Raw genomic sequence first — 12,500 nt, forward strand, 5'->3', positions numbered from 1 at the left:
ACGGTGCTTCACAAGTCAGTAACATAAAGATTTAATTTAATGTCATCGATCCGTTCGTGCTTTAGAATCTGTGGCGAGTCCACATGAGGGAATGAGCACGTCTGCCTTAATCGACAAGATGTTTGAAGACGTCTTGCAGGCTGCTGACAGAGAAGAGGAGGAAGAGCAAGAGGAGGAAGAGCAAGAGGAGGAAGAGCAAGAGGAGGAAGAGCAAGAGGAGGAAGAACAAGGGAATGACCGCCTGGTCTCTGAGAGTAAAGAGGACACTAACGTGGAGACTGCTGAGACTGAGTCGAAGGTGAAATCGCCGAAACCCAGCTTTGGAGGAGATGAAGAACAGAAAGAGTGCAAGAACTCCAATGAAAAAGAAGTGACTGGAGACATAGAGGAGAGTGCAGTGTGTAATGAGGAAGACTTCCTGTCTCTCCCACCAAGCTGTGTCCTCTCTCCTCTCAGCAAGTCTGTGGAAGCTGTCGTCACCCCTATGGTAAGGAGCTTTAGACATTTTAGTACATACACATCCTACATAGAGTTTGTCTACTTAACTTTCCTCTATTTATTAATTATCTTTATACTTTTAAAAATGATGTAGAGGTTGACTACAACTGTGCCTCCACCCATGGTGCCATGTGTTCCTGCAGAGGATGTGGCCACGCCCCCTGCTCCACCCCTATACAGGTAAAGCCACTGTAAAAATGTAGATGCTTTTTGGCTTGGTCAGTTAGGACATTATGTACATTCACATGCAGCGTTATAATCTGTAACATCCCTTTAATTAATCTGAATAAAATTCCCTCTGAAGCCAATACATGAAATATTAATCTGGAGATTCTTTATATGCCTTTTATCATTAATATAATCCTCTGATTAGCTGCTGCAATGTTGTCATGTACGTTTTGACTAGTCGTCATAATCCTGTGGTGTAACGTGATGCTTCTTTTTGTAATTAATTACATAAAATAATTGTATTTATTTTTAAATGATCCGCAGTATCGATGCATACCGATCTCAGAGGAAGATCCCTCCTCCTCCTCCTCCGTCCTCTCAGAGCGTAACTCCTGGTGTTCAGAAGCAGTGTGCCGAGCAATCTGACGTCAAACCAGCCATTAACACCAAGGAAACTATAAAGGTCTGTCGTATAAATAACAGCGAATGCACAAGTTATTTCTGTCCATCTGCACGTGTGTGTGAAAGTGAGAGAGTAAATGTTTACTTATCAGATGATTAGTGACGTCGTCGCCTAGCCGCCGTAATCAGTCATGGGTCTGTTCATACAGATGTTCCAGAGATTTGCTTCAGTTTTTAGTTTTTGCAGAGATGATTTATTTGCATGCAGTCACACATTCAGACTGCACAAAATTTAAACGCACTGAAACAAAGTAAAAAGCTGAAGTTGTGTGTGTGTGTGTGTGTGAGGTGTGTGTGTGAGGTGTGTGTGTGAGGTGTGTGTGTGTGAGGTGTGTGTGTGTGAGGTGTGTGTGTGTGAGGTGTGTGTGTGTGAGGTGTGTGTGTGTGTGAGGTGTGTGTGTGTGTGTGAGGTGTGTGTGTGTGTGTGAGGTGTGTGTGTGTGTGGTGTGTGTGTGTGTGAGGTGTGTGTGAGGTGTGTGTGAGGTGTGTGAGAGGTGTGTGAGAGGTGTGTGAGAGGTGTGTGAGAGGTGTGTGAGAGGTGTGTGAGAGGTGTGTGAGAGGTGTGTGAGAGGTGTGTGTGAGGTGTGTGTGAGGTGTGTGTAATCGTCCACATAACACTTGTGTGTGTGCTGCGCAGGCTCACAGTGAAGACGTTTCCAAGTTACAGACTATTATAAACCAGACTCTTCAGGCCCTGAGCTGCTGCAGTGATGAAGAACACGGTAAAGGGTCACTGCAGGAGGCAGAAGCTGAGAAACTTCTGCTAGTTTCCAGTGAGTACAGACTAGATCTTTATTATTACAGGAGAATTATTCTGATGAACTTTTTTTGTATGTGGATCAATGTTAACTTATTGGGGGAAGTCGTGGCCTAATGGTTAGAGAATCTGACCCCTAACCTAAAGGTTGTGGGTTCGAGTCTCGAGTACCATGACCGAGGTGCCCTTAGCAAGGCATCGAACCCCCCAACTGCTCCGTGTGTGTGTTCACTGTGTGTGTGTTCACTGCTGTGTGTGTGTGTGTGTTCACTGTGTGTGTGCTCACTGCTGTGTGTGTGTGTGTGTGTGTGTGTGTTCACTGCTGTGTGTGTGTGTGTTCACTGTGTGTGTGCTCACTGCTGTGTGTGTGTGTGTGTGTGTTCACTGCTGTGTGTGTGTGTGTGTGTTCACTGCTGTGTGTGTGTGTGTGTTCACTGCTGTGTGTGTGTGTGTGTTCACTGCTGTGTGTGTGTGTGTGTTCACTGCTGTGTGTGTGTGTGTGTTCACTGCTGTGTGTGTGTGTTCACTGCTGTGTGTGTGTGTTCACTGTTGTGTGTGTGTGTGTGTGTGCACTTTGGATGGGTTAAATGCAGAGAATGAATTCTGAGTATGTGTCACTGTACTTAGCCGTACGTCACGTCACTTTATAAAGTTACTTTATAAAGCATTTTCACTCTAGTTTGTATTTTTAAATGACCAAATTTAAGAGACATCCAGGTATCAGAACTGGTGTCTGTCTGCGTCACACTTTACTGCATTTTGCTGTGCTTTAAATCAATACACTGAAAGCAGGTTTGTTCCTGAACAAAGTTGTGCTGATTTTATAACAACATCCTCATGGTATTTACCATGAACCAGCGAGTCTGCTCCTGTTCTCCTGAACATATCACACTCTGTACTTGTGGTGTGACGCAGGTGAGAAACACGCAGCTCTGCTGGCTGAGATCAGTCGCCTGAGAGAGGGCGGAGCAGGAACACAGCCGGTCTCCCACCCTGACCACCTGCAGCCCTGTAGAGGCACCATCAGCATCAACGACATCCAGCTGCCCCTCAAGGTGGAGTTCGTGTGCTCCGCCCACACTGGTGAGTTTAGCATGAGAGAGAGAGAGAGAGAGAGCACTGAAAAGGCAGTCGATCGTGTACAGTGTTAGTGATGAGGCGTCTCTCTGTGCAGCTCGTCCTACTCACTACTTTTTCATACTGATCCGTTATGGAGCGTGTAACATCGTGGCCACTCCACTGGCTACTGCTGCTGATGCTGAGAACGGAGACACCATCGCCTTTTCTACCTCCATCACACTGTCAGTCTTATTAGTTATTATTATTATTTTATTATTATTATTATTATTATTGCTGTTGATAATCAAACTGAGATTATCTAGAATAGTTTGTTTTAAGGTTTTCATTTGACTCATGTTGATATCATGTTCCTTCTCAGGATAATTTAATTTAATTTATACGCATAGTTCAAAAGCAGGAAATATACTTGGAATGAAAAATATGCTGAATTAAAATTAGATACTGATTAAGTTTAATATTTCTGATGACATTCTCCGTATTAGATCAGAGTTTGTGTGTAATATTACATAATGCTGAACTGAAGAAGCGTGTAAATAGAAAGCAGTTTAATCAGAAGCTTATTATTCCTCCTGTGTGTGTGTGTGTGTGTGTGTGTGTGTGTGTGTGTGTGTGTGTGTGTGTGTGTGTGTGTGTGTGTGTGTGTGTGTGTGTGTGTGTGTGTGTGTGTGTGTGTGTGTGTGTGTGCGCGCTCTCTGTAGACAGGACATTCGTGCTAATTTTGAGATTGATGTTGAAGTCTACAGTCTGGTGAGCAGATCTGTTTTATATCACCGTGGAACACACTTCCTTTCTCACACACAACACTAATGCACTGTTCCTGTGTGTGTTATTGTCTGTTCTAGTGTAACAGTTCCTCTAGTAGCAGCAGTGCTAATGTTCAACAGCAGCCTCGCAGCTCCAACAGATCAAAAGTAAGTACACGTGTGTGATTACAGATGCAGAGCAGTGTGTCAGCGTTCACATGATGCTCGTGTGTGTGTGTGTGTGTGTGTTCCTGTGTAGGCAACTCCAAGGAAGATACTCAGCAGCATTAAGGTAGAATTTTAATAATAATATCTAATCATTTTTAATGGTTTTTTTTTCCCAGTGAATCTATTTTGAGTCTGTAAATAAATTAGCAGTAATAAGAATAATTTTAATTTCATTTTAATAAGTAATAACAATAATATAAATAACTCATTGTTTTAATGCCTGTTCAACTTTTAGTGTAGTAAAACAATGAAGATGCAATTAACAATTTATACTCTTTGTGTTTGGTGTCATTTTGTGTTTTTACTTTATGTAATAGCAAAAGTTTTTTATAACTATGGTTTATTTCTAATATTTAGTTTTCAGTGTAAAAATAAAAATAACAGCTTGACTGACTAATATTTATTGTTTATTAGTATTAATACTAGTAATTATTATTATTATTATTATTATTATTGCTTTTTTTTTATCTCTACAGAAATCCAACCCATCTTCCATTTGTAAGTGTGTTATTTCCTGACAGATTTAACAGTCTGATGACTCCGTACCTGCTGCTCTCTGATTTCTTCTCCTTGCTTCTCTTCTCCACAGCTGGAGCTTCATCTTCTCTGGATCCGCGCCGCTCCAGCAGCTTCTCTTTAGTGGGTTCTCATAAGATCACCCTTTCCTCACTAGGGCAGAGCAAGTTCCCGCTGGACAAGGTGTGGGCTTTAAATAAAACTCTCATTATTCAGGTGTGTGTGTGTGTGTGTGCACCATGGTGGGGTTTGTGGTGATGTAACTGTCTCCTCTTTTCCTTGTGCCCTGTTTTTCTCCTCTCAGATGAAGTTTGAGGGCAAAATCAGGCGGCTCCTGGGAGATGAGTTTCAGGAAAAGGTGTCACGCTGCCTGTTCTTATCACTCTTCTGTTTCTGTCACGGTGGTGTGTGGACTGTGGGCCGTATAGAGAGGATGTCAGAAATAATCACACGGGAAATAATAGTCACATTCGACACAAGCGTCACATTCGACACAAGCGTCACATTCGACACAAGCGTCACATTCGACACAAGCGTCACATTCGACACAAGCGTCACATTCGACACACACGCGTCACATTCGACACAAGCGTCACATTCGACACACACGCGTCACATTCGACACACGCCTCACGTTCAACACAAGCGTCACATTCGACACACACGCGTCACATTCGACACACGCCTCACGTTCAACACAAGCGTCACATTCGACACACACGCGTCACATTCGACACACGCCTCACGTTCAACACAAGCGTCACGTTCGACACACGCGTCACATTCGACACACGCGCGTCACATTCGTCACACACGCGTCACATTCGACACACGCCTCACGTTCGACACACACGCGTCACATTCGACACACGCGTCACATTCGACACACGCGCGTCACATTCGACACACATGCGTCACATTCGACACACGCGCGTCACATTCGTCACACACGCGTCACATTCGACACACACGCCTCACGTTCGACACACACGCGTCACATTCGTCACACACGCGTCACATTCGACACACACGCCTCACGTTCGACACACACGCGTCACATTCGTCACACACGCGTCATATTCGACACACACGCCTCACGTTCGACACACGCCTCACGTTCGACACACACGCCTCACGTTCGACACACGCGTCACATTCGACACACGCGCGTCACATTCGTCACACACGCGTCACATTCGACACACACGCCTCACGTTCAACACACGCGTCACATTCGTCACACACGCGTCACATTCGTCACACACGCGTCACATTCGACACACACGCGTCACATTCGTCACACACGCCTCACGTTCAACACAAGCGTCACGTTCGACACACACGCGTCACATTCGACACACGCCTCACGTTCAACACACGCGTCACATTCGTCACACACGCGTCACATTCGTCACACACGCGTCACATTCGTCACACACGCCTCACGTTCAACACAAGCGTCACGTTCGACACACACGCGTCACATTCGACACACGCGCGTCACATTCGTCACACACGCGTCACATTCGACACACGCCTCACGTTCGACACACACGCCTCACGTTCGACACACGCGTCACATTCGACACACGCGCGTCACATTCGACACACATGCGTCACATTCGACACACGCGCGTCACATTCGTCACACACGCGTCACATTCGACACACACGCCTCACGTTCGACACACGCGTCACATTCGTCACACACGCGTCACATTCGACACACACGCCTCACGTTCGACACACACGCGTCACATTCGTCACACACGCGTCACATTCGACACACACGCCTCACGTTCGACACACGCCTCACGTTCGACACACACGCCTCACGTTCGACACACGCGTCACATTCGACACACGCGCGTCACATTCGTCACACACGCGTCACATTCGACACACACGCCTCACGTTCAACACACGCGTCACATTCGTCACACACGCGTCACATTCGTCACACACGCGTCACATTCGACACACGCCTCACGTTCAACACACGCGTCACATTCGTCACACACGCGTCACATTCGTCACACACGCCTCACGTTCGACACACACGCGTCACATTCGTCACACACACGCGTCATGTTCGACACACGCGGCACATTCGTCACACACACGCGTCACGTTCGACACACGCGTCACGTTCGACACACACGCCTCACGTTCGACACACGCCTCACGTTCGACACACGCCTCACGTTCGACACACACGCGTCACGTTCGACACACTCGCGTCACATTCGTCACACACGCGTCACATTCGTCACACACGCCTCACGTTCGACACACACGCGTCACATTCGTCACACACACGCGTCATGTTCGACACACGCGTCACATTCGTCACACACACGCGTCACGTTCGACACACGCGGCACATTCGTCACACACACGCGTCACGTTCGACACACGCGTCACGTTCGACACACACGCCTCACGTTCGACACACACGCCTCACGTTCGACACACACGCCTCACGTTCGACACACACGCCTCACGTTCGACACACACGCCTCACGTTCGACACACACGCCTCACGTTCGACACACACGCGTCACGTTCGACACACACGCCTCACGTTCGACACACGCCTCACGTTCGACACACACGCCTCACGTTCGACACACACGCCTCACGTTCGACACACGCGTCACATTCGACACACGCGCGTCACATTCGTCACACACGCGGCACATTCGACACACGCCTCACGTTCAACACACGCGTCACATTCGTCACACACGCGTCACATTCGTCACACACGCCTCACGTTCAACACACGCGTCACATTCGTCACACACGCGTCACATTCGTCACACACGCCTCACGTTCGACACACACGCGTCACATTCGTCACACACACGCGTCATGTTCGACACACGCGGCACATTCGACACACACGCCTCACGTTCGACACACGCCTCACGTTCGACACACACGCCTCACGTTCGACACACACGCGTCACGTTCGACACACTCGCGTCACATTCGTCACACACGCGTCACATTCGTCACACACGCCTCATGTTCGACACACGCGTCACATTCGTCACACACACGCGTCATGTTCGACACACGCGTCACATTCGTCACACACACGCGTCACGTTCGACACACGCGGCACATTCGTCACACACACGCGTCACGTTCGACACACGCGTCACGTTCGACACACACGCCTCACGTTCGACACACACGCCTCACGTTCGACACACACGCCTCACGTTCAACACACACGCCTCACGTTCGACACACACGCCTCACGTTCGACACACACGCGTCACGTTCGACACACACGCCTCACGTTCGACACACACGCGTCACGTTCGACACACACGCCTCACGTTCGACACACGCCTCACGTTCGACACACACTTAGAGCTTTGCTTCTTACTTGAATATTTGTTTCAGCCCAAAAAAGATTCATTTTGATATTTGTTGTTAAATAAGAATGTCGTTTTTTGTACAAATACTGAATTTTTCTGTGATTTTTAAACATCACCTTCTGTGTTTTAAAATATTGAAGTGAAACAGATATTTTAGACTAGACAGTGAAACATCTCACCACAACATACATCATGAGGCTTGGTAGATTTTTTTAAGAATATAATAAAAATATTTCTAATGAAGTCGATATTTGTGAGAACAAGTTTAATTTTGCTCTCCTTAAAGATGTTAAACAGGATTTGTGGCTCTGTTATGACTTGTATATTATTCTCACTCCCACTCTCGCTGGTGGATTTTATTTGACTACACAGTAGATGGTATATAACAGGTATATAACCTACAGCCTCATATTAGTGTGTCAGAACATTTTAATCTCATCCTACTGCAGTGTAACTATTTGACAACTCCGTACACCACCTATTTGTTTTTTTATAAAGAGGTAATGCATGTACATTAACACAAACTCGTACATATGCTTGAAGAGATGTTATTGATTGTGATAAGTGTATGTGGTGTTTTACTGGGTTTATAAATGTCTTCCTGTAGGTCCCCTTCCTGTCTCCTCTGGAGGGTCACATCTACTTGCGTCTGCACAGTGAGAGTCATTCCAATGTACAGCACCAAGGATTTCTGGTGTGTGTGAAATCCTAATGTTCTCAGATATGACACATACACTGTACATACTTGTCCTTAACTCGACTCTGTCCATCAGACAATGTTTGAGGATGTGAGTGGATTTGGAGCGTGGCAGCGTCTCTTCTTTAAGCTGGAAGGAGTTATTCTGTATTACTGGAACCACCCCAGTGAGATGGGCAACAAGGTCTGATTATTTTAAAAGGTTCTGACTTCCAGAATTACAATAACCTCTCAATGTCCAGTATACTTTTATTTAGTATATAGATGTTTGTCTTCATTTCTGGTCTCTTGGTTGTTTTCCCTCTCTCAGCCTGCAGAGGGCAGCATCTCTCTGGGTGGCTTTGACAGTGTGAGACCTGTAGAGAGGGACTCCTGCGCTCGGCCTCACACCTTTGAACTGGTGAACTCTAGGACCATGCAACAAGACCACAGCCCCACCTTGACCAAGTACGATGTACATTATTTAGTGAAAATAATCAAGATCCTTGATATCTTGTTAAGAGGTTTATTATAGTCACTGCAGCTGAGTTCTGGACACTGATTGGTGCTCAGATGTTGATTTAAATTTGAATAAAAATGACGTTGTGTTGTTCAATAAATAAGAAATAATTATTGGTAAGTGGCTTTAAGAGTGTTATAACACTTAGGAAATATAATGATCATGTATGATGATGATGATGATGATGATGATGATGATAACTGTGCTTCATCACACCACCCTGTCAGTGTTTCACTGTAACACACACACACTCTGTCCCCTCTGTGAAGGAGCTGGTTCTCAGCAGACACTCGTGAGGAACGAGCAGACTGGATGGAGAAGCTGAACCAGGTGCTGCTGGACCTCCACACGTGGAGCCGACAATCCGATCGAGCCGAAACCTCGTCCATCACGGCAACGTCACGGGAAAGCTTCCTGTAACACACTACTGATACACACGCTGAGATACATCTGTGTAAGCAAATGTGAAGGTTAAAACAACCTGAGTCAGAAGGTGTGTGTGTGAGTGTGTGTGGAATGTGTGTGTGAGTGTGTGGAATGTGTGTGTGTGTTTTAAAAATCCCACTGTACCAGTAAAAACTCATTCATCTGAGTAGGCGCAGAGCTGATCATATAGTCACAATAACTAACACCCCACCACCTCTCTCTCTCTCTCTGTCTCTCTCTCTCACACACACTCTCACTCTGTCTGTCTGTCTCTCTCTCTCACTCTCTCTCTCTCTCACTCTCTCTCTCTCACACACACACTCTCTCACACTCTCTCACTCTCTCTGTCTCTCTCACACTCTCTCGCTCACTCTCTCTCTCACTCTCTCTCTCACACTCTGTCTCTCTCTCTCTCTCACTCTCTCTCTCTCTCTCTCTCTCTCACACACACCCACACACACACACACTCTCTCTCACACACTCTCTCTCTCTCGCTCTGTCTCTCTCCCTCGCTCTGTCTCTCTCACTCTCTCTGTCTCTCTCACTCTCTCTCTCTCTCTCTCACACACACACTCTCTCTCACACTCTCTCACTCTCTCTGTCTCTCTCTCTGTCTCTCTCACTCTCTCTCACACTCTCTCTCTGTCTCTCTCTCACACTCTCTCTCTGTCTCACTCTCTCTCACACACTCTCTCTCACTCTCTCTCTCTCACTCACTCTCTCTCTCTCTCTGTCTCTCTCACTCACTCTCTCTCTCACTCTCTCTCTCTCTCTCTCTCTCTCACACACTCTCTCTCGGTGGAGGTCCATGTTTTTTTGAGGTTTAATGAACATTTATCTTCAGTACAATAAGTACATTAACGGTACTGAGGTTCCTTCTTGCACCATGTAGAGGTTTGTTATAGGCTCTAATTTTGCATAAGAAGAGAAAATGCTTTTTTTTATACACACATTTGCACATGTGAAGTGCGTAAACTTTAAATTCTATTATTTCAAGAGATTATTACAATTCTTTATTTTATTCAGAACAAATTTTCACGGACTACAAAAATTCATCAGCTTTTTGATTCTTTATATATAACGAGGATTTTCATTTGCATTTATATAATTATATAATTCTAGTCTGTGTTCAGGGAGACACCAACACGGAGGGAGACATGAAGCAATCACAACACTACACGTTAAACTGTTTGTACTGTGTTGGTGTTTGTGGCTTCCTGAGCAGCAGCTTGTATTGGAATAAACTAATGAATATATTAGTGGAATATTAATTAGCACGCAGTATAAAGGAGTGTATTGTTTACTGTTTGTGTTCTTTTCTCTGACTGTGTGTAACTCTGTTATAGCTGCTACTGAATAAATACGGCTATAAACACCGACCTGCACCAGTCCTTTTATTGGTTTTCTCCTCTGAACATTTGTCTACGGTAAAGTTTCAGAATAAACCTGAACATTAATGTTTAATAAAAAATTAAAAGTGAATATTTAGAATATATTTAATTTATTGTTTCTGATAAAATATTGCAATAAACCAAATATGAGATTAGTAATTTTCTATTCTAATAATAATGTTAAAAATTAGCCAAATTATTTATTAATACAGTAAGAAAATTAAAAAGCTTGAAGTTAGTAAAAATGTTCTGAAATATGTTTAATAATTTAATCATTTAAATTAGAAAATACTCAATAGATCTGAGAATATTCAAAGGAATTTCTCTAATAACATTAAGTTGTAATGTTTAACAAGATTAAAATTGTTCAGGTATAAACCATAAAGACTAGAAATGGCTTTGATATTCAACATATTGTCAGAGTGCTATGATCTCAAATAATTTAAATAAAGGTAAAATAAAGACTGCAGATGATTTTATGTTGTTAATCAGAATGTAGAGAAAGATTTTATTGGACAATTTCAGCAACAGATAAAATGATCAGAAGCTCTGAGGAAAAATCAGAAAAGAGTCGTTCAGGAGCCAAAAGAGTCGACTCATTGCCGTGACCTCCTGAAAAGAGACACTGACTCGTTTCATCTACGCATTTTATTAATCATTAAATTTACACAATAAACCTGGATAAAGTTGTAGACTTGAGCTTTGGGTTACAGATTAATGATCACTGCTGATTCTGACTCCAGGATGAAGCTTCATTTCTTTTTGAGCTCTGCGTCCACGTCCTCGTCAGGTTTCAGAGCGTGCCACTGGGCGATGGGTCTCCTGGGACTGGCCAGCATGTCCTCCCAGTGCCGCTGCTCTGTCCCTGAGCTGTTCATTCCCATGAGGATCTTCCCGATGGTGTCGTTCTTCCCGATCTTATCGTAGTCCAGCACAGTCACGACGATCTGAACTTTCTGTGGAAAAGCACGTAACACGCTCATGATGCGCTGTTACACTTTAAATAGCACTGATCTAAAATATCACTAACTTGGTACCTGAATTTGTTCAGATGAAACCTCAAAGCTGAAGGATTCGTTGTAATACGGGTTCAGGGTGTTTTTCTTTATCGTCGTCTTCTTCTTCTTCAGTCTTTTGCTGTTCTGCATCAGGTGGATCTTCACATACGGATCTAAAGAACACATGCAGAAAACCACGTACGTCTCGTGTGATCGTTCCTCTCATGCCTCCACATATACAGATAGAAATAAATGAAAAGAATCATGTGAAAAGAAATAACATGACTTTAAGAAAATTAATTATTTGAAAATAATAAATTAATAATGTGTAAGAAAAAAAGTAAAACAGTGAATAAAATAAAGTTCACATGTGATTTGTGAACACAAATATTTTATGCTAAAGATCTATTTGTCTGTTCTTGGTCACACACCTGAGAGACCACCTACATCCATTTTCTTGAGGTTTTTGGCCTCCAGGATGACAATGGTGAGTTTCCCAGCAGTGGGGACGTAGCGCAGGGACAGACACACGTCACCTAACTTGTCCTGCTGCAGAGAAACACATTAACATCATTAATACAAACATCTCACTGAGGAGTCGAGCATTTCTGATGAGCTGCACATTAAAATTACACAATGTCCTGA

General features: G+C 44.5%; 2 protein-coding genes across 3 annotated transcripts in view; one reads left to right on the forward strand and one right to left on the reverse strand.

The window, feature by feature from the left end:
- Positions 1–10,845, forward strand: part of anln2 (anillin, actin binding protein 2) — a 15,467-nt gene extending 4,622 nt beyond the window's left edge. For both annotated transcript variants that reach the window (XM_060878758.1, XM_060878759.1), the window contains 16 exons: positions 66–487; positions 593–678; positions 991–1,129; positions 1,766–1,901; positions 2,801–2,968; positions 3,060–3,186; positions 3,664–3,712; positions 3,808–3,876; positions 3,968–4,000; positions 4,413–4,434; positions 4,526–4,635; positions 4,757–4,810; positions 8,452–8,538; positions 8,618–8,725; positions 8,852–8,988; positions 9,310–10,845. In XM_060878758.1, coding sequence (XP_060734741.1) covers positions 66–487; positions 593–678; positions 991–1,129; positions 1,766–1,901; positions 2,801–2,968; positions 3,060–3,186; positions 3,664–3,712; positions 3,808–3,876; positions 3,968–4,000; positions 4,413–4,434; positions 4,526–4,635; positions 4,757–4,810; positions 8,452–8,538; positions 8,618–8,725; positions 8,852–8,988; positions 9,310–9,460 — 1,898 coding nt within the window. In that variant the 3' untranslated portion in view covers positions 9,461–10,845. The remainder of the gene's footprint in view (positions 1–65; positions 488–592; positions 679–990; positions 1,130–1,765; positions 1,902–2,800; positions 2,969–3,059; positions 3,187–3,663; positions 3,713–3,807; positions 3,877–3,967; positions 4,001–4,412; positions 4,435–4,525; positions 4,636–4,756; positions 4,811–8,451; positions 8,539–8,617; positions 8,726–8,851; positions 8,989–9,309) is intronic.
- Positions 10,846–11,609: 764 nt separating this feature from the next.
- Positions 11,610–12,500, reverse strand: part of syt1b (synaptotagmin Ib) — a 4,056-nt gene continuing 3,165 nt past the window's right edge. Inside the window, 3 exon segments of the mRNA XM_060878761.1 lie at positions 11,610–11,813; positions 11,895–12,094; positions 12,281–12,404. Of these exon segments, the coding sequence (XP_060734744.1) occupies positions 11,610–11,813; positions 11,895–12,094; positions 12,281–12,404 (528 nt within the window).

This window comes from Tachysurus vachellii, chromosome 9, assembly GCF_030014155.1.
Source record: "Tachysurus vachellii isolate PV-2020 chromosome 9, HZAU_Pvac_v1, whole genome shotgun sequence".
NCBI classification, from domain to species: domain Eukaryota; kingdom Metazoa; phylum Chordata; class Actinopteri; order Siluriformes; family Bagridae; genus Tachysurus; species Tachysurus vachellii.